Here is a 22,159-nt window from a genome sequence, read left to right as displayed (position 1 = left end):
TATTGATGGCCCTTTGGTTGTTTCCAATTTGTAGTTATTACTAATAGTGCTGCTGTGAACATTTTAACACGGGCCATTTTGGGAAACATCTACATGCATTTCTCTTGGGTATGTCCATAGAAACTGCCCAACAGATTTCCAAAATGTGATTCTCCTGGCAATGTTTGAGTTCTGACTGTTCCACAAAGTCACCAACAGTAGGCGTTATCTAGACTCATTTTCCATATAAGTCATTTGAAGCTCAGGAAAGTTGTGCCATGCTCAGTGTGTGCAGAGGTGATAGAGCTGATTCGAGCTCGGTCCTGTGTGACTGTAGAGTCTGTGTTTTCTCCTTCTGGGTTAGACAGAGACAGTTATGAGCCAAAATGTGAAAGCTCTAACCCTGAAGAGACCTCTCTGGGAATTTAAAGGGGGTGGGGGATTTTAATCTGTTGTGATGAGAAATAGAGTCATGGAGCCTCACAGAGTTGGTAGCATTTGAGCCAGGTCTTATGCGAAGGGAGTGGTTTTGCTAGGAGGGCTCTCCAGGTGGGCCTTCCATGGAAAGGGCCCAGCTTGAGCTGAGGCGTGGGAGTTTTGGGGGAATGGGAAAGGTCTACTTTGGCTGAAATATAAGATATAAGGTCTACTAAGGCTGGAGAGTTTAGTTGGGGCCAAACTGGTGGTCCTAGCTTGTCCTTAGGGGGCTCCCTTGCCCCCCAGCCTCTGGCTACCCCTGGAGCCCAAGGCGGGGGCTCATCATTTTGTTGGGGATTTGGGGCTGCTTCGAATCCAGCTCAGCTTCTGCTAGCAAATGGAGCTAGCCTGTTGCCAAATGGAGGATCTTAGCTGTTCTAGGGATGAGTCTCAGGGTATCTGTCAACAGAATTTTTTGGAGTTTTCTGCTTCCCTCTAGGTGTGTGAGATGAGTAACCCCACCCCTCAGGACCTACCTGACCCAAAAGAAGATGATAGATAGAAGTCCTGCCACCTTCTGGGCTAGTCTCAGGAAATTTGCCAGGATGGAGGCTGCGGCGGGGGGCGGGGGGTGAGTGAGGTGGTCTAGCTTCAGATTTTGGTCAAGCGAAACTTTCCAGGAGGATCCCAAAACCTTTTCCCTAGAAGGGAATTGAAATACTTGTCTCCGTTGCTTTGGGAAGCAGAAACACAAAGAGTGGCTCAGGATGAGCCAGATATTAACAGTAATAATCACCTTTCTTACCTGCCTAGGAGTTTATGCCCTTATCACAAATGGATCCCCACATGGCTGTGTGAAGTACACGATGGAGATGTTACCAGTCCCCTTTACAGATGAGGGGACTGAGGCCCAGAGGGTGCCAACCTGTATGGGTTAGACAGCTACTACATGCCCAGGCTAGTCTAGAACTGGGGCTCCTGGGAGCCTGCTCTTTTTCATAGTCCATGCTTGCTGGGCTCAGGCCAAGCACAGGGTGAAGACCGAGCAGCAGGGAGGATGCCTGATGGACCATGGACATCAACAGGCAGGAGTTCAGCAAGTGACTGTGAGAGTCAGGCCCAGGAGCCAGGCCAGCTCTGCCTGGGAGACTTCAGGGATGTGTGCCCCATGGAAGGGAGGGCGGCAGGTGGCGTCGTGGTTATAGAGGGCAGCACTGGAGGAAGAAGTGTGAAAAGTATACATTCTCTGAGAGTTGGAACAGCTTCAGCCACTTGGCATTGATGAGATGCACCCTTGTGTAATGGTGCCTCCACCCAGCCTGGTGAAAAACAGTCTTTTGGGGCTCATGGGGCCCTGGGTGTGGTTGGTATCTGATTGGCAGGCTGGAGAGAAGTTGCCAGTGCTAGCCAAAATGAGCTCTGAGAGGCCTTTGCTAATGACTCTTGAGAGACACATCCACAGTCATTTGCAGACTGGGCCCTGGGTCCTGCCCTTGTGGTGCTGTCCAGGGTGGCATGTGGCTGTCCCAGGGACGGGTGAGCTTCTTGGGGCAGGGAGATCCCAGGTTAGGATGCAAACAGTCTTCTTCTGGTGGGGTGGTAAACACTCCCCACGGCTCGGGGTTGTCTCTGGCTCTCACTGAGGTGCTCTGGGTGGGCAGTTAGGTCCATTTTATAGATGAGGAATCTGAGGCTCCTCTGACAAGAGATGAGGTCCCAGAGCTAGCTGTGGGCAACATTGGAAACAGAACCTCCAGCTCCTGACTGCTGGTGCCCACTATAATTTGTCACACCACTCCTGTCCCTCTTTCCCTTGGGGTGATGAGTGAGAGAGTTTACAAATCAGTTCAGACTCGCAGTTGGGTGGCTCAGCCCCTCAGGGAGCTGAGGTCATGATAATCCCTTACCTTTCTACTGCCTTTTCCAGTTTACAGAATAATTTCATGATTTGCTGTGGTTTTGTTTTTTTCTTTTTTTTTTTCTTTTAAAGATTTTATTTATTTATTTGAGACAGAGAGAATGAGAGACAGAGAGCATGAGAGGGAGGAGGGTCAGAGGAAGAAGCAGACTCCCTGCTGAGCAGGGAGCCCGATGCGGGACTCGATCCCGGGACTCCAGGATCATGACCTGAGCCAAAGGCAGTCGCCCAACCAACTGAGCCACCCAGGCACCCGATTTGCTGTGGTTTTTACAGGATTAACCCCTTTAGCAGATGGGCAAGCTAAGTCTGGCAGTTTAAATGACTTACCCAGGCAATTGGGACTCGAACCCAGAACTTCTGACCCAAAGATGAGCGCTCTCTCTCCTGCCTCACGGCTGCCTCTTTTTCTCAGCCGCCCTGAATTTCATGAGAACAAATCGCTGAAGTTGGCCATGGGGCTCTTTCTCTGAACGTGTTCAGAGCAGATCTGAAGAAGTGAGGATGGCTCCTTTCCTGTCTCTGTAACAGCTTCGAAATGATACAACTCAAATAAGAACCATACATTGTCAGTCACTGGTGAGAATAGGCTTGGGCAGGGTAGTTCTCGAGGAACTAGGGCCATGGATTATTGTTAAATTATGAGCTCCTGTGCAGCTGATTACTTTTAGGCCCAGACTCTTAGGCTTGCGCCAATGTGCCCAGCTGTCCTGACCTCAGGTTTCCTCCGGTTTCAGGGCTGTGTGCTCCAGGCTTCAATGAGGAGTCCAAATATGGAGACATTCAAGCAGCAGAAGGTGGAGGACTTTTATGACATTGGAGAGGAGCTGGGCAGGTAAGAGTCTGGGAGAGATGGAGGGGGCGCCTCTCCTGGGGCACTTTTCGTTTGATCGGGTAGGCACGGGCTTGTCACGGGACTCCTTGGAAGCTTTAAAAACAATCCTGAGGAATTCATCTTCACGTGCTGCTCTGCAAATAGTGGTCTCTGTGGAAATAACAACTTGCCAGCAGAAGGGACTAGAATTCTTGTGCCCTATGTTTTCACTATCGCCTGGCTGACTGACAGTAATGGCGGGTCTAAAGGAGTCTTGTTTCATCTGTTACTTTTCTCACAAAACCCTCCCCAAACTCTGGACTGTTGGTTTTCTTCTCTGAGTCCCACTTGGGATTCTCCATGGCTCTTGGGATTTTGTTTCATAAGCTCAGCGCCTGAATGGGAGGTGAAGTAATCCTCCTGAAAATGGATTCGCTTTGAGTAACAGGCCTCACGAGCCTTGTCATGAAGCTTCCTAGGATCTGAGTTATTGGGTGCATTTCCAGCTTGGCTAAATCCAGAATGCCCCCAGGGATAAATTCTGAGATCTGAAAGTGGTTACTGTGTGGAAAGAAAAGATTTTCCGAAGCTCTCTTCTTGCCTTCCATTTCTAGACTGCGCTAATATTTAGATGGTTTTTTAGTTATTACAGAACACCAGCCCTAGAGTTTGATTCTCACTGCAGTGCCTCAGATCGAAATTCATTTCGCTCTCATTTTTCATGTGAGGAAACTGGTCCAAGGAGTTTAAGCAAGTTGCCCGAAGTTGCTCAGCCAGCGAGTGACGTAGCCAAGGTCTGGCCAGTGCAGTTTGTACCTGCACGCCTGTCTGCCTTTTCCAAAAAGTACAGCACTTGCATACTCACGTGAGCTTACCAGTACACCCAACCTCACCCCCTCACACCACTAGCAGAGGAAAAACTTGGGGGTTTAAAGCCTTCACTGTATCCATGATGCAAAACAGGAGGCCTTTCCTCTTTGTAGAGCTCTTGGGTTCAGGCCTAATATTTTCTTACTTTTATTCATTTATTTTATTTTTAATTTTATTACTTTAAAAGATTTATTTATTTGAGAAAGAGCGAGAAAGAGAGAATGTGAGCAGGGGGAGGGGCTGAGGGAGAGGGAGAGACAGAATCCTCAGGCAGACTCCCCCTGAGTGTGGAGCCCGATGCGAGGCTTGAGCCCAGGACCCTGAGATCATGACCTGAGCTGAAATCCAGAGTTGGATGCTCAACCAGCAGAGCCACCCAGGTGCCCCATCTCTTACTTTTATTTTTAAAGACAAAGTAGAAAGAGCTTCAAAGCCAGAGGAGCCTCACTTCAAGAAGAGGGTGTGTTACTTCCAGTCCAGGGAGTGCTTGTCCTGGCTCACTGGCTGGCTCGCTGGGGGGAGCAAGGGACTGCAGGAGGAGCAGGAGTCCTCAGCCTTTTGTCTGAGCCGACTGCCACTGGCAATCCAGGGCCTGGCAAAGGTAAAAGAAGAGGACAGGGCCAGAGGCTGAAAGGTGGTCAGTGGGAGTCTGCCTCTGAATGGGAAGCCAGCTGCTTCCGATGTGGTGATACCAGGGGGAAAGTGGCAAGCTCAGGAGTGGACCCTGGCAGGCCCTTCCAATGGCATCTGATTCGGGAGCCTCACCTCAGCCACATCGTATGTGGAGGGGTCTGTGCTAGGTGCTCTGGGCACAAAGATGAACAAGACACGGACAGTTTCTGCCCTCCTGGGGCTCCAGCCCTGCAGTGGGGGCAGCCATGCACATGCCAAGGGCAGAGTTGGAAGGGACCTTGTCGGGGTGGGGGTGCTCTGAAGAAGGAAGTCGAGACCATTTCCTGGAGACTTCACCTATTATCCCTTCTTAGTCCTGTCTCTCCCCAGCTTTGTGTATCAGGGCTATTAGAGCTGCAAGAGGCCTCCTGTTAGCTGGTCCTTCACCCGTGGCAGGGTGGGACGGTCCGTACCTCACAGACTGGGAGCTTTGGATCACCACCACCCCCTACATCTCTAAAGCGCTAACTGGACATAGAATGGGTAAGAGGCTGTAGAGCCCTGAGGCCTTTGGAATGGTTTGGCATCCTAGCATTTGTGGTCTAGGGGCCAGATGAGCTAGAAGGCCTTTGGAGATCCATTCTTCCAGGTTCTTCATCTGAAAACTGAGGAGACTGAGGCTCAGGGAGGAGGGGAAGGTCTGGCCAGGAGCCATAAATAGGCTGGAGCTAGAGCCGTCTGCAGACGAGTGCTCCGACTCAGAAGGGACAGTCCTATTTTTCTCCCCTCCCCTCCCCTCCCCTCCTTTTCTTCACTTAACACGCCATTGAGGAGCTACTGTGTGCCAGCCACTGTCCAAGGCAGTGGTAAACAAATAGACACATTCCTGTCCTTTTGCAGCTTATGATCCATTGGTGGAGAAAGACACTAAACCCATGAACAGGAAAACCAAAGGGATAACTCTTTATAACATGTGTTAAGCGCTGTGCAAGGAGAGAGCAGGAGACACTGAGAGAGAATAGGGCACACGGTTGAGACCAAGTGGTCAGGGAATGGTGTTCAGAGGAAGTGACTGTTCACTTAGAAACTGAGGGGTAAATGTGCAGGCAAAGAAAACAGCATGGACACAGGCCCAGAGGTGGGGTAGAGCCTGGGGACTGGCCTGCTGAAATGTGAGCTGTGGGCAAGCAGTGCTAGATGAGGTTGGAGACATGGGTGGGGGCCGGAGCCAGCCAGTGAGCTCCCTGTCAACAGAGTGGTGGTGAGGTTTGGCCTTAGGGGTCAACACAGATCAGAATTTGTGTCCCCTTCCTAGCTGTGCAACCTTAGGACAACTTACTCAACCTCTCTGGGCCTCCGTTCTCTTACCCATAAGATAGGAATAATAACAGTACCTAGCCCATAGTTGGGGGATTAAGTGAGATGCTGAGTCTCTGGTGCTTCTCACAGAGCCAGGCCCAGGGTAAGTGTTCAATGAACGAGAGCTTCCGGCCTCTTGAAGTATGTTTGGGGCACCAAAGCCCTGCCTCCCTTCTCTGGAGCCCCCTGGGAGGGTCTCTGCAGGAAGAACAGGGTTGGGTCATTCTTATTTTGGGGAGAGCTACACATGAACCTGGCTTCCTCTGCTGTCAGTGAGCACCCTCGGCTAGGCCCAGGGATGTCGTATTGATTTTAGCTCCTCATTCAAGTCCAAGTGAACGTGACTGACACTGGTTTTCATGTTTACTTCTACTGGTAGAGGAAGCCCACAAACATAATGTTGAGCAAAGGAAGCCAGACTCAAATGAGTCCATACCATATAAGTCCATTTGCGTAAAGTTCAAAACAGGCAAAATCAATCAGTGGTGCTAAAAGCCAGAATAGTGGTTATTCTTGAAGAACTAGTCACTGGAAGGGGGCGTGTGGGAGGTTCCCAGGGGGTGGGTATCGTTCTGTTTCTTGATCTGGGTGCTTGTTTCACTGATGCATTCTTTTCAGGAAAATATATCAAGCCATACATGTTTAGGTCCATCTTCCTGTGGGCATGTTATACCTTAACTAAAGCCATGCGTTAGCAAACAAGGAATCTTTGACTCTCCTCCTGGTCCTGGTCTGGTCCCCGAAGCACATGTGTTTGATTCCTTCGGAGGCCTTGTATGTTTTATCCTACAAGTAAAAGGACATCTGTGAGAAAAGCTGCAGAATCCACCTTTGGATCAGGATGGGGTGCCCTGGCTGGAGGGTCCTGGGCTGTGACCCTCACTGGACCCTATGCATCTTGCCTGATTTCTGGCTCCCAGTGCTGAGTGGAGGCACTGGCTGTGCTCCCATTTTGGCACCAGCCTGCTGGGGATGCTGGAGATCATCTGCTGTTTCTGGGAATGCTTGGAGAAATGCTGGCCTGTAGATTCTGGCTTCTCCCAGCCTTGGTAGCTGGGGTTAGGTAGAGTAGGGGAATATGAGAGCAGGACTTACAAAGAAAAACCCTCCCAACTCCTCCTTTTTAGTCAAGGCTAGGACCAGAGAGGGGAAGTGACTTGTCTGAGGTCACTCGGGGGTGGGGACTGATGGTCTGACTCTTAGTCTAGGGCTCTGGCTACCACACCCTAAGAACTAACAAAGCACAAACTCATTTTTGCTCTCATTCGAATATTTCTGGCAAGTGGGGAGAATATATGGCAGGGTGGTCTTTTCTGTTTGACCTTGAGAGTAGGGTAGCAGTGTCAGAGTCAGGAAGGTGGGCATTTGGGAAGGAGGGATGTTTTTCAGAGGGAGTGCCTGCTAGATAGGCCCTCCCTCTGGGGATGTATGCCCAAGAATACAAGGTAATTTAATGTATGTGATGTCTATCCTATAGTGATCAGTGCTTTCTTCTTTCCTGTACTTAGATTACTTTCCTTTACTTAGATTGTTACATTAACATAAAACCATAAAATGTTATGTTGAACCGGATTTCAACAATTAGTCCCAATCTCAATTTTATAGACAAGGAAAGTGAGGCTGAGTGAGGAGAGGTGATTTTGTCCAAGGTCACAGAGTAAGCAATATAGAAGGTGGAGCTTAAAGAAGCTTTTCAACTACACTGTGCTGGTTTAAACAAACGGACAAATATTTATCCATATGTTCATTCGACTTTTATCCGCAGCCCCAGCTCTATCGAGAAGCCTGCCTCACCATTACCCCACGCGTGCCCTCACCCCCTCCTCTCTTTCCTGACGAAGACACCAGCCACAAGCCCTGTTACTTACAGGAGGCTCATGTGTGCAAAGCACGCTGCTAGGCACGTAACATGCAGAATCCCCTTTCGTACGGACAGGAGCCTTTGCCCAGGGAAGGAACCACTGTTCTCGAGCCTCACCCTCCCTAAGCAGAGCTGAGGAATTCCCTGCGACATCCATATTGATAGGGCTGCCTGCCAGACCCGAGTCACCCGATGGGGTTCCCTGTGGTTAAGGTCACACACTCAGCTTCGCCAGGGCAACGTCTTTTGGGAGAGAAACAAGACCTCCAGGAATGTGTAGAGCTCAGATTCACCCAGGCTGGGTTCTAGAGCCCAGTCTAGCCACAAAGCACTATAGAAAACTACAACAACAGGTGTTTGGATTGACCTGTCTCAGTCCTTAGGAAAAGGGTTTCCGAGGTGAACTCTGAGGCAAAGGGGCTTTTATTATTTCTTTTTAAATTAAAAACTTTTTCTCTTAAATTATAGAAGTAATGCATGGCAAATGTCATAAAGCTCTGAAGAGTTCAAGTAAAAAGTCAACTCTTTCCACCCTCCCTCCTTGTCTCATGCCCACAGCTGGACTTCGACGATAATTTTCTTCTGTCGCCTTTCAGAACTTTTCTAAGTAAAGCAAGTGTGTACGGACACCCAGATGGGATCATGTGACCATAAGAATCTACAACTTGCTTTTTCCACTTAATGCAATGCATTGACTCTCTTTTTATAGCACTATATAGAGATCTATGAGACTTTTGGATGAAAGTTTTTTTTTTTTTTTATTTTTTTATTTTTTTATTTTTTTATTTTTTTATTTTTTTTTTTTTAAAGATTTATTTATTTGAGAGAGCGAGAATGAGAGAGAGAGAGAGAGTACATGAGAGGGGGGAGGGTCCGAGGGAGAAGCAGGCTCCTCGCTGAGCAGGGAGCCCGATGCAGGACTCGATCCCAGGACTCCGGGATCATGACCTGAGCCGAAGGCAGTCGCTTAACCAACTGAGCCACCCAGGCGCCCTTTTTTTTTTTTTTAAACATAAAAAACTTAAGGCAAGTTAAGCCAAGGAGAGATTAGTAGCCTTAACTCAGCAACTATTTTTGTTTCTGAGTTCTACCTTCTCCTTCTTCTCGGGCTGTTTCTCACGCCCACACATTCCCTCCTCTTTTGTGTCTGCTTGAAGCACGTATGCTCAGAGTTAACATTCTCCGGGGTGTTGCACTATGGGGCAGGCCGGGGAGGCCGTGGGGAGCAGGGCAGTCAGTGCTCATGGCCCTGGGACTGCCTAGATGAGGCCGAGCTCACATTTGTTTGTACCAGGCTGTTAGCTCTTTGAAGGCAGGTTCTCGTATTTTGTTTTTTTAAAGATTTTATTTATTTATTTGACAGAGAGAGAGAGAGAGAGAGCGCCAGAGCAGGAACACAAGCAGGGGGAGTGGGGGAGGGAGACGCAGGCTTCCTGCAGAGCAGGGAGCTCAATGTGGTGCTCGATCCCAGGACCCTGAGATCATGACCTGAGCCCAAGGCCGACGCTTAACGACTGAGCCACCCAGGCGCCCCTCTTATTTTGTTTTTTGTTTGTTTGTTTAAGTTTGTATTTAAATTCCAGTTAGTTAACAGCCAGTGTAGTATTAGTTTCAGGCGTACAATGTAGTGATTCAATGCCTCCATGCAACACCCGGGGCTTATCACGACAAACGCCCCCATCGCCTGTCCCACCCCTCCCCTCCCCTCCCCCCCTTCCTCTAGGCTCTTATTTTGAGAATCACTATAGGACTGAGACAGAGGCCAGAGGGCCCAACAACTTCTGTGATGTCTCCTTGCTCTTTCCTTCAAGGTCTAGGTCAAATGCTGTCTCCCCGGCAAAGCCTGACCCACCCCATCCTACTCTACCCCTTCTGTATATTTAATTACCCCTTATTCTGGACCCACATCCCTATTAAATGCTCAGGTCATCCTACTTTATGTTACCTGAAAGGGTTCCCCTGGTCATCCCCCCACTGAGGATTCCTCCAGGCGGGGCTTCCCTCTACAGTGTCCAGAGAGGGCCTTTTACACTTGAGAAGTGCTCCGCTCCCACAGATACCCATCAGTGAGCTGCAGCACTGTCTGGAACCTGCCCTGAGTTAAATCTGAGGCAGAAAACCTCAGCCAAGCCCCCCAGTACCCATAGGCCTTGAAATCCATGAACGTCCAGGATTTTGCAAACACCAAGAGGAGAACAAAATGCAATAATTACTTCCATTTCCTGGTCACACATCATTATATTTAATCCTTGTCATAGCCTGTGAAGCACTTATTACCCCATTTTACAGATGGAGAAACTCAGTCTCCAAAATGTTAGGTACCTGGCTCAAGGAATTCAGATCTTCCTCATCAAGGAGAAGCCAACTGGGAAATTCACTCCGTGCAACACAGCAAATCTCAGAGAAAGTCAGAAATAGAAGCCAGAAACTTTGCTTGCTGGTCAGAGCCCTGTCTGCTGCCCTGGGCTGGGATTTTTATCCCTCTCTGATCATATACATGCTTATATTTCCTGTTGCTGGGAAGGTGTACGTGGCTGACGTGTGTTAAGAATCTTCTGCGCTTCCATCAGTGTCTGTGCCGAGTACTTCTCGTCCTTCCAGAACAGTATGAGCTGGGTCACATTCCCACTTCACAGATGAGGAAACTGAGGTGCAGAGAAGTTTTACAGTGGACTCTTGTCCCTCATGCCAAAAGGCTTTCCTGCCACTAACACCAAGCTTGTCTTCTTCAGGCCCAGGAAGCTCTCGGCGTGGCGTTAGTGGTAAGGTAGTCTTTTGGGCCGTAGCTGTACCCTGAGCAAGCCAGTGGTTTCTGAAAGATGAGTGGGGTGTGTGGAGGCGTACGTTCACGTCTATATTCTAGGTCATTATCACAGTCCAGTGACCCTTCCTGGGCACCCACTGGTGATGGGCACCATGAGGGATGCAGGACACTTGGGCCTCAGGCCTTGCCCCAGAAGAGCTTGGCTCATTTGGGGCACAAGGCTGCTCTCCTCAAATGAAATGAGATGGAACAGGCCATGAGCTAATAGGGGGACCCCAAAAACATATGCCAGTTGTTCAGAGGAGGAAATCATCACCCTATATAGGCAGCTCCTCACATTCTAATCCAGGAGATGGCAGGGAACCACCCCAAGGTTAGGGCTCTGCCAGGGACTGAGGAGCCGCAGGCCTGGGCTTGGGCAAGAGGACATATGGTGGGGTTGGAAGGGTGGGGCTGCCAGGAGGACAGGAGACCGCAGAGGGCCCTGGATGACCGAGGCCATGGAAGAAGGAGGGAGGCGCTTTCATCACTCATTGTTAGGAAAACAAAGCACAAAGCCACTCAAACAAAGTGGTTGCGTTGTCCACGCTTCCGTCAGAAGCTGGCACACGGGGCAAATCGCTTGCCCTGTGGGGTAGGTCTCATTGAGCTCAGTTTGCATTAGGAAAAGTGTAAGAGCTGGGGGGGGGAGGTACTTATGTGGGGTGTCACTAAAACCATTATATACCTATATCTACAGAGTACACTCTCTTTTCTACTTCATCGCCAGTACAGATATTTGTGTTGTGTTGTTTTCGACTTGACGTTGTTTTATTTACACCGTTCCATGTATCCTGAGTCCGTATAACTTAAACATTTTTTGTTTCAAAATAATTTCAAATTTAATAAGAAAGTTTTCAGAATAACAGAACTCCTATATATCCTTTATTCAGATGCACCAATTTTTAACATTTTGTCATCTCCTCCCTTCTTCCCTCCCCCTCTCTCCTCCTCCTCCCCTTGCTCCTCTCCCTTCTTTCTCCTTCCTTTCTGTCTGTCTGACCATCTATTATTGCTTCTGAACCATTTGAAAGTAGGTTGCAGACATTATGCCTCTTTATCCCTTACTACTTGATTATGCATCTCCTAAGGGCTTGACTGTTCTCTTCCATATCTACAGAACAGTTTTCAACTTCAGGACATTTAACTCCGATATAATATTTTTCTCTTCGCTAGCACCGTCATTCCAATTTTGTCAATTATTCCATTAGTGTTCTTTTTGTTTATTTGTTTTTTGTTTTTTAAGATTTTATTTATTTATTTGAGAGAGAGTGGGAGAGAGCACAAGCAGGGTGGGTGGGTAGAGGGAGAGGGAGAAGCAGACTCCCCCTGAGCTGGGAGCCCAATGTGGGACTCGATCCTAGGACCCTGGGATCATGACCTGAGCCGAAGGCAGACGCCTAACGACTGAGCCACCCAGGTGCCCCGCCTTCATTGTTTTTGTGTGCTTTTGGTACTTGGAGTTTTGTAAAGATACATTTGTGTTTTCACAGTGGGGACATTTAAAGTGATGGAGGTCTTCTGTGCTTCTCCCTTAGTTCCAAACTTTATTTCTCTCTGTGACTTTGCCCTCCTTTGTGGTGTTTACTTTTCATTACCTTTCCAGTCATTGGATAATTTGAAGTTTTGAGAGCAACAGAAGGCAGGTAAGGCAAATATAATCATTCCCATTTTATAACTGAAGCAAAGGAGGCTCGGGGAATGTACCTGACCCAGCCTTGCCGGGACCACAGGGTTTGGCCTCCCTCTCCTCAGGGGCAGAAAGGACACAAGGTCTTTAGGAGACCACGGAACTCCAGCAGAAGGTTCCACGTCTTTGTCCGTACTTCTAGAAGCTGGCCCGGAAGGGGTCTCTAAGAAAGCTTTCTGAGAGCTCTGGGAGAGGAGTTACCTGGGGAGGGGACTGCTTTTAGGGCAGAGGAGAGGAGAGTGTGGTTTCCCTGTACTTCTTGCTGAGGAAATGCACGCGAAGGGGAAGAGGTGAGGCTAGTGGTAGGAGTTTGGGCCTGAGGTACCCATCACCTTAGCTGCAGTAAAGCAGCCCAGGCTCTGCCAGTGCAGGTGGGAGGTCGTGGGAGACCCTGAAACTTCTAGATCTTCCCACAGAGGTGATGGCTATGCCCTTCGGTGTCTCTCGGGGAGATTGCCCCAGACTCCCCAGCAGCCTTCACCAGGCTTTAGAGCCCAAGAACTTTAATCTTCAAGGGCTCCTACACTGTCTAGTCCAGGGGACGGAAAACTATAGCCCTCCAGCCACATCTGGCCCGCCACCTGTTTGAGTGGCCCTGGAGCTATGAATGGGTTTTACCCATGAACAGTTCCAACAGATTTGATGAGAGGGAACACTGACTTTGGACCCCAGGTAAGCAAAATGTTATCTCACATCCCCCCCCCCCACCAAGTGTTCCATTCTTCTCCTTGGAAGATCTGTATTACAAAAAACACACAAAACAAAAATAAAATAAAGCTCCTTCTTATATTTTGAATTTCATCAACTAAAAATCTGTGGAGATTTTTGTTTTCTTCCTCATTATATACATACCTTGATTTTGCTTCTTGGTCAGCAATGCACAAACTGTTTACTCTCTGGCTCTTTGTGGAAAAACGTGACCACTCCTGATTGACTTCAGTAGAGTTTACTATTTAAGCAACAAAACTTGTAAAAAGTGGATTATTATGGGGTAGGGGACAGGATGTAAGCCGATCAAAGTGAAGGGGCCGTTATGGAAAAGGAGGAAGAAGGGGTGAGCAGAGGTCCACCTGCTCCCCATCCCTGCCCTCTCTCTCTCAGAGCCTGTGAGGAACCTCCGAGAAGGCAGTTTTAGAGCCACAGTCTAACTAGGTTAAGCCTGTCCTCTTCAGAGAGTGCTGGGGTGGGCAGGAGGGAAAGGAGCTCTGACTATTAGGGATTGAGTGTCTTCTCTAAATCTGGTCCTGCTCTAGCCACAGGGGTTCATTACCTGGTTTAATCCTCTTGCAGCCTATGTGGTGATAGGTCTTTCTCCCATTTTGCAGATGAGGAAGCTGGAGTTCAGTGAGCTTGGCTGACTTGCCAGCTAGGATTTAAGCCCAGGACTCTGATTCCTGGTCCAGCGCTCCCTTTGAGGTACCAAGTTGCCCAGAATTTTCTTTCTGCCTGAGACCCTCAGGTCCCCTCCACAGAACAAGGAGGGCGGTTGGCACAGTTGTTTCCTGCTCTTGGTGGGCTGTTGGAAGAGATCTGCTGAGAGCCTAGTTGTCCTGCCTCTGGTGTACCTCTAGGGCTAGCACTGCCTCCCTGCTCATCCCCTGCCCTTGGTGGCCAGCATCTAATCCTGAGGCCTCAGGACCCTAATCTTGAATCCTGAGCTGTTAGCCCCTGGCGTCCTAGGCACAGGGCCTGGAGGGTGAGGAAATATCCTTCCCCCCTCGGGGTGAGGTTAAGTTGGCACCCTGGGGCAGGACCCACAAGCTAAAGGGGGAACGTTAGCTACAGTGTGATTCTAGGAGGCAAAGCATTCCTACCAGTCTTTTGGAGGGGACCCCCACTTCTCTCCCATCTGTCCCCCTTCCCAGCTGAGAAGACAGGGCAGAGGGGAGAAGGGCAGCTGAGGGATGTCGGCAGGAGGACGGGCTCAGGGCAGGAGACTGACGAGCCCTAGCCTGGCAGGGACTATTCTGGGTGCTAGAGCCACCAGGCCCAGGTTTGATTTTGACTCTGCTACCGTGAGCTTTTAGAACTTGGGCAGCTTCACTCTCGTAGGCTCTGTTTCTTCATCCTAAGATGGTCCCCGTCTCATAAGATTGTTGAAATACCACATGTGGAATCTGAGTCTCTTCATGTTTTCCAGCTTTCTGGGGTCCCGTTCTTTAATGTCCAAATAAGAATAAGAGCATTCCATTGCAGGGCAACTGGAAGTCCTCTTCCTAATCCAGCCTTTCTCGCTCTCCCCAGGGAGTACTCACATCCTCCTCCACATCTCAGGGCTTTGGGCTTGGGGGCGCCTTCCTCCTTTGAGACAAAGCTGGGCTCCCTCTGTGACCTTGTCTCACGCATGGACTCGGGCCCATTTCTGAGTGCCTTCCCTCACCACCAAGATTGGTTGCAGGGTATGCTGACTTTCTCATGAGCTTCTTGTGAGAGGAATTTCTGCACAGAGATGGCTTAAAGCATGGTAGCAGACCCCTCAGCTCCTTTGACTCCTGACCTCTGCCATGATGCTGGGGCCTTCCAGGACCCCACCCCAGGCCCCAAGTCTGCTACCATCCTTCATACTAACTACCCAAGGGAGACTCTTTTTCCTTCAGATATAGCCAGGCTAGCTCCTTGTTGTGGCAGCCTGTCCCTAGTGGACCCTGGCTTTTATATCCTGAATCAAAGGCCCTTTAAAGTTTTTCCCAGACAAAAGCCATCTCTGACCTGTACCCACCTTGCCCCCATGATGGAGTCTTCTCCCTTAGTACATGGTTACAGCTCTGAGCAGCTTTCAAAATACCACTTTCCCCATTCCTGCCATAGATGTAAGGGCGTAGCTTGGCATTTGGGAAGTGCCCAGCAAATGGTCACAGATATGGACATCATTTTGCCAAAAGCCTGGCAGTCAGTTGTTTTGAAGGACTTATGGGGAGGAGCTGGGTTGGGCAGCTTCTCTGTTACCTTATTTGATCATGAGACTCCTGATGGAGCAAGTCTCTGTATTATCCTCTCCTGGCTATGTTAATCTTACCTTTTTGCCTTCTCTCACACTAGACCCCTGCTGAGATGCCGCCCTCCCCGCCCCCTCCGCCCTCCCCGCCCCCTCCGCCCTCCCCGCCCCCTCCGCCCTCCCCTCCCAACCCCTGCTTGTGCGTGCTATCTACTGTACTCAACATTCCTTTCTTTTTTTTTTTTTTTAAGATTTTATTTATTTATTTAACAGAGAGAGACACAGCGAGAGAGGGAACACAAGCAGGGGGAGTGGGAGAGGGAGAAGCAGGCTTCCCGCTGAGCAGGGAGCCCGATGCGGGGCTCGATCCCATGACTCTGGGATCATGACCTGGGCCGAAGGCAGATGCTTAACGACTGAGCCACCCAGGCGCCCCAATCAACATTCCTTTCTTGCTAGAACTACTCTCTTCCCTCTCCCCTACCCCATGCCCCTCACCGCTCCCTACCCAGTACAGTGGAGCTGGGCTGGTCCTTGTGCAGGGGTAGCCCCCGATTGACCCCAAAGCGACCCACTCATTGGCTAGCTGATATCTTATGAGATGGCTGGGCTAAAACCGCCCTGCCCACTAGGAGCAGTGATACTTAGCTAAACGCCGATTAAATGGCCTCTCTCTGAGACTTGACTCAGAGTGTGAGGAGGGAATGGAGCAGCCACTGAGGAGCTACTGATTCCACGAGCTAATCCCTTTATGGCCTCTAGCTTCACTTCCCATTCCTGCGTGGATCCTTCCAGTGACTACCTTTCCCTCAAAGAGCTCGAGTAGCAGGCTTTCCCTGCGTTACCTACTCTCACCGGTGCATGGAGCCTTGCTCCAGGCGCTTCCTCTCGGAAGCCTGCCCAGACTAATGCAGGCATGTTGACTGCAGGCTGGATTGGGAGTGTCTACATTCCCACAACACATGTGGCGACCCTTGTCATTATTTGCCCACGAGTCTGCATTCACCGAGTTTTGCGCAGCTCCTTGACGAAAAGTTGCCCCAAAGCAGCTCATAGTCCGGTGAGTTTTCTGACCACAGGATCTGGAGGCCATTCTGTTTTATTTCCTAGTGCCTCACACAGTGATTGGCACATGGTAGGTGCACCATAAACGTTCAGATGAGTTCTGGTTTCAGTTGGCTCCGCTCTGTAGTCTGGCTTTGCACCGTGACCTTAGCCACGTTTCTCCTCTTCTCTGGTCCCCAGTCCCTTTTTTCCAGTTTAGAACATGGCTACCTCCATGGCCTGGCACAGCTGGTGAAGGTTTTGGGAGGTAGGAGCTAAGTGGGGCACTAAAGGGTGGTTGAAATTCGGATAGGCTGAGTAGGGAGGGTGGGCATTCCAGATAAACATAGATATAGAGCTTCCCAAAGGGACAAGAACATGCAACGTATGTTTGCAGGGAGTGGGTCCCCTGGAAACTAGATGACCGGTTCTGGCCGGAGAGCCATGGGCAAGCCCAGGGTAGCAAACACAGGATGGACAAAAATCTAAGCTAGCCGATTTAATGGTATTGGTCACAGGGGTGGGTGGGGTGGGGAAGGAGGGGAAGGTAGGACTATGGATGATCCAACAGTTTTTTATTTATACTTTTCTATACCTCCTAAAAAAACATTTAATATGTATTTCTTATGTTACAGGGAAGGTATTGCTTTTTAAGTATTTCATGCTCAGAGGTTTGGACTTTTTGCTGGTTTTAAACTGGAAGAGAGGTTCATGGGACCGGATGGAGAAAGGGACATGGGAGTCAGGCTAAATCCACTCTTTAGGGATCTTGTCTGTTAGGTGAAGTGACACGTACTTGTATGTATTCTAGCTCAAGTCCTGATTCCAGCTAATTCTGGCTTTAGGAAGCTCTTCCTGAATAAGAGCTTCCCAAAATAAGTCTGGAAAACCTTTGCCTAGGACTTGGAAGAACATGACCATTAACTGAGAATGGAACTTAAACTGTTAATGGCAGCAGGTGCTCATTTAGTGATGACGGTGTTGTGCCTTTTCTGTCGTCTCTGTCAGACTGCCCCGTAGCCAGATGTTAACTGGCACTTTACTCTCGTAAAGCTGCACTCTTGTGCCCATGGGTATATAGCTCTGATTTATCTGCCTTACCTTTCCATTGACACTTTAGTGTCCTCTTTGCAGGGAAAGTGATTCAGGACTATGTCGAAGCCATGTCTTCCCTATAGTCTGTCAGACACGGAGTCAGGAATAAGTGGCTGGCTGATTAAACTGAAGGATGTAGGGCACCTGGGTGCCTCAGTTGGTTAAGCGTCTGCCTTCGGCTCAGGTCATGGTCCCAGGGTCCTGGGATCGAGCCCCGCATCGCGCTCCCTGCTCGGCGGGAAGCCTGCTTCTCCCTCTCTCACTCCCCCTGCTTGTGTTCCCTCTCTCACTGTCTCTGTCTCTGTCAAATAAATAAAATCTTTAAAACAAAACAAAAAAATAAACTGAAGGATGTGGTTGACTTAGCTCCATTGTTTTGCTTACTCGCCAAAACTTACCTCTCAATACTTCCCAAATTTTCTCTACTCTAGCTGCTATGCCCCTTGTCCAAGCCTTTTATTTTTACATTTTTTGTAAGTTTTAATTCCAGTTAGTTAACATACAGTGTGATATTAGTTTCAGGTGTACAGTATAGTGATTCAACAATTCTATATATCACCTGGTGCTCATCACAACAAGTGCACTCCTTAATCCCATCCCCTATTTCACCCATCCCCCACCCCCTCCCCTCTGGTAACCATCCAGTGTGTTCTCTATAATTAAGAGCCGGTTTCTTGATTTATCTCTCTCTCTCTTTTCCCCTTTGCTCCTTTGTTTTGTTTCTTAAATTCCACATATGAGTGAAATCATATGGTATTTGTCTTTCTCTGACTTATTTCACTTAGCATTATACTCTCTAGCTCCATCCACGTCGTTGCAAATGGCAAGATTTCATTCTTTTTGATGGCTGAGTAATATTCCATTGTGTGTATATATATATATATATATATATATATATATATATATATATATATACCACATCTTCTTATCTGTTCATCTGTCAATGTACACTTGGGCTGCTTCTGTATCTTGGCTATTGTAGATAATGCTGCTATAAACATCGGGATGCATGTATCCCTTTGAGTTAGTGTTTTTGTATTTTTTGGGTAAATACCCAGTAGTGTGATTGCTGGATCTAGGGTAGTTCTCTTTTTAACTTTTTGAGAAACCTCCATACTGTTTTCAAGAGTGACTGCCCCAGTTTGCATGCCCATCAACAGTGCACGAATGTTCCTTTTTCTCTGCATCCTTGCTAACACTTGTTGTTTCTTGTGTCCAAGCCTTTTTTTTTAATTAAAAAAAAAATTTTTTTTTTAAAGATTTTATTTATTTATTTGACAAAGACAGAGACAGCGAGAGCAGGAACACAAGCAGGGGGAGTGGGGAGGGAGAAGCAGGCTTCCCGCTGAGCCAGGAGCCCGACGTGGGGCTCGATCCCAGGACCCTGGGATCATGACCTGAGCCGAAGGCAGACGCTTAACCAACTGAGCCACCCAGGCGCCCGAATTTTTAAAAAATTTTAAAAGATTTTTAAGAATTTATTTATTTTAGGGAGAGAGAGAGAGCAGGGGGAGGGGCAGAGAGAGAATCTCAAGCACACTCCCCACTGAGCATGGAGCCCTACTCAGGGCTCGATCCCATGACCCTGAGATCACAACCTGAGCCGAAACCAAGAGTCAGATGCGGGGCGCCTGGGTGGCTCAGTCAGTTAAGCGGCTGCCTTCAGCTCCGGTCATGATCCCAGGGTCCTGGGATTGAGCCCCGCATCGGGCTCCCTGCTCAGCAGGAAGGCTGCTTCTCCCTCTGCCTGCCACTTCCCCTGCTTGTGCTCTCTCTCTCTCTCTCTCTCTGTCAAATAAATAAATAAAATATTAAAAACAAAAAAGAGCCATATGCTTAACTAACTGAGCCACCCAGACATCCCCTTGTCCAAGCCTGTTAATGAGAGGTTCTTTTTTTCCTTCGGAGCACCTTCTCTCTCATCTCCTTCCTCTCTTCCCCTAGTTCTTCTCAGTCCTCAAGTCCAGTGAAAATACCTCCTATTACTCTGCAGCCTTCCATGGTACCTCCCCCAGCCTCGTCCATCTCTCCAACTTCGAGGAGTCGTAGCCCTTAGAGTCTGTGCCTCGTACATAATTGCTCTGAAGTGGAAGCCTTCCTGGAGGTTCATTCTGTATCCCAAGCCAGACTGTGAACACCTTGAGGACAGGGGCCATGGTGTATCTTTCTTAGTGTTCCCAGCACCTCTCGCATGGGGCGAGTCCACAGAAGACAGTCAGCAAACACAGGGGCTGGTGCAACCATAACCCGCGCTCAGCCAGCGCTGAGCCCCAAGGGCTTGAGTTTGCTTCTACAAGCCCAAGAGAAGGTAGAAATGCAGCATCATTTTCCTCACAGCCCTGCTCACACGACCTTCTTTGTTTTCTTGCCTGGAGGGGGCGGAGCAGGAGAGCAGGCCAAGTGTGCAGAGCTGTTTGACATCCCAGCAGCTGTACAGAATGTTCGCTTGTTCTCCGTCTCGGGGGCCCAAATGGCCCCACAACACAGCTTCTTCCTGCATTGGGGTTAGCCTGGTGGCCTCTGTCCGGCTCTTGCTTCTCCAGGACGTGGCGCAGCCGAGTTCTGCCAACCCAAGCGGGGTGTCTAATTCCAGGGAGAGAAGGTGCTGGTACTTCCCCTTGTGGGGGTACCAATCTCAACTGAGGAGATGAGAAGGAGTCCTGTCGCCGTAGAAGTTCCAGATCCGGGCTGTGGCCTTCTTGGGGCTGAGGGTAAGAGAAGTAGAAAGCCTCATTTGTGGCGTCCGAGCCAATAGCCCTGGACTTAGAGTAGAGAACTTGATTCAAGTTCCACTCTGGCCACTAAGATGTTGTACCTTGGACAAGGCAGTTTTCCTCTCTGGGCCACGGAGCATGTTGGTGGTGCGACAGGGACCTGAATGCAGGTCTCTTCACTCCAGGTCCTTTGCTTTCTCTACTACTGCACAGAAACACTCCTTTCAGTACCTCAGGCGCTCTCAGGAATGGGGGCTTTCTTCCAGAGGTGCGCTGTCAGGGATCTACCCCCAAACCATGACTCTCCCACATCTCCTTCCTGTAGGTATTTCCCTTTAAGCCTCCGACTCCCTTGGGGCTACTGGACAGTCTGTCTCCTTCAACAGCTACAGGGAGATCCTTCCCAGAGGAGGCAGGGACAGGGGAACTGCTTGGGTGAAGCCAGCAATGCCTTCCCACAGCTGGGCTCAATAGCAGTTTGTCATACGAATGCATGAATGATGCATGAATGAATGAATTCCAGCAGGAGACAGGAGAATTGATGATGCCATGATGTTACCTTAATCATCACTGTAGGATAGGAGACCAGGACACTCCTGGGAAGACGACCCCCCCAACCCCCACCCCGTGAAATGGACTATCTCAGAGAAGCACCTGCTCACCTGGAAACAAGAGGCCTGATAAAATGCTGTTCTCCGTGTTGAGGCATTCAACGAGAGGACAATAAGAGAGAGTGCTGGTATGGAGTGGAGGGGTCCAGGCTTTGGTTCTAGAGCTGCATGGGCTTAGACAAGTCCTTTCCCCCACATGGCCTCAATTTTCCCATCTCCAATATATATATATTTTAAGATTTATTTATTGACTTGAGAGAGAGAGTGTGTGCACAAGAGGGGGGCAGAGGGAAAGGGAGGGAGACTCCCAAGCAGACTCCCCGCTGAGCGTGGAGCCCAATGTGGGGCTTATTCCCATGACCCTGGTATCACGACCTGAGCCAAAACCAAGAGTTGGACACTCAACCCACTAGGCCACCTAGGCACTCCAACCCCAAGGGGTGGAGGCCGGGCTGGAGGCCACGTGCTCGGCTGGCGCAGGAGTCACTTACCTGGCGCTGCGGCCCGTGGCATAGGAGGGCATCCGGGGCCACTGGGATGCTGCTGCTGAGATTAGACAGGGACGTTGTTTGGCACTGAAGCCATGCCCAGGGCCTGTTTTAGCAACACAGCTAGTAAATATTGACCCTGTGACACGAAAATGGAAAGCAGAGATGACTACGTTAACTCACTCAGAGGGTCAGAGCTCACCAAGTCCTGATAAGACGTCTTGTAGTTTTGTAATGTGGAGGTGTGTCACTAACAAATCAGTTGTTTAGGGGTGGGGAGAAGGGAAAACAGGACAAGGAAGCCTTCGTGAGTAGTCTACTGCTGCTCTTCTGTGGACACTGGCTGGCCTGTGTATTCATCTGTTCACTTTTTATTTTTTTTTTAAGGTTTTATTTATTTGTCAGAGCGAGAGAGAGCACAAGCAGGAGGAGCGGCAGACAGAGGGAGAAGCAGGCTCCTTGCTCAGCAGGGAGCCCAATGTGGGGCTTGATCCCGGGACCCCGAGATCATGACCTGAGCCGAAGGCAGCTGCTTAACCGACTGAGGCCCCCCCCCCCCCCGCATCCCTCATCTGTTCACTTTTAAATGAATGGATACTTACATCCTTGAGGCGCATAGAGAAAAGAATGTAAGGAAATGCACCAAAACATCCCCCACTACTTTTCCTATTTTCCACAGTGCCTGCAACAATCACATATTACTTTTATAATTACAAAAGGGCAATTTGTTAGAAATAAACTATTTTTCTGTGACGAGTCTGAAGGAAATTTCTGAAATCTCCCAAGTACCTCAGACCTTTGTGGTTTTTTTTTTTTTTAAAGATTTTATTTATTTATTTGACAGAGAGAGACACAGCAAGAGAGGGAACACAAGCAGGGGGAGTGGGAGAGGGAGAAGCAGGCTTCCCGCTGAGCAGGGAGCCCGATGCGGGGCTCGATCCCAGGACCC

At 49.3% G+C, this 22,159-nt stretch overlaps 1 protein-coding gene across 2 annotated transcripts in view; it reads left to right on the top strand.

Annotated features, from left to right (window-relative positions):
* Positions 1–22,159, top strand: part of DAPK2 (death associated protein kinase 2) — a 117,664-nt gene that overhangs the window by 3,244 nt on the left and 92,261 nt on the right. For both annotated transcript variants that reach the window (XM_021694092.2, XM_044918420.1), the window contains exon 2: positions 3,052–3,149. In XM_021694092.2, the coding sequence (XP_021549767.1) occupies positions 3,073–3,149 (77 nt within the window). In that variant the 5' untranslated portion in view covers positions 3,052–3,072. The remainder of the gene's footprint in view (positions 1–3,051; positions 3,150–22,159) is intronic.

The sequence above is a fragment of the Neomonachus schauinslandi genome, chromosome 9 (genome assembly GCF_002201575.2).
Source record: "Neomonachus schauinslandi chromosome 9, ASM220157v2, whole genome shotgun sequence".
Taxonomy (NCBI): Eukaryota; Metazoa; Chordata; class Mammalia; order Carnivora; family Phocidae; genus Neomonachus; species Neomonachus schauinslandi.
Note: the sequence above shows the minus strand (reverse complement) of the source record. Positions and strands in the feature narration are given on the sequence as shown.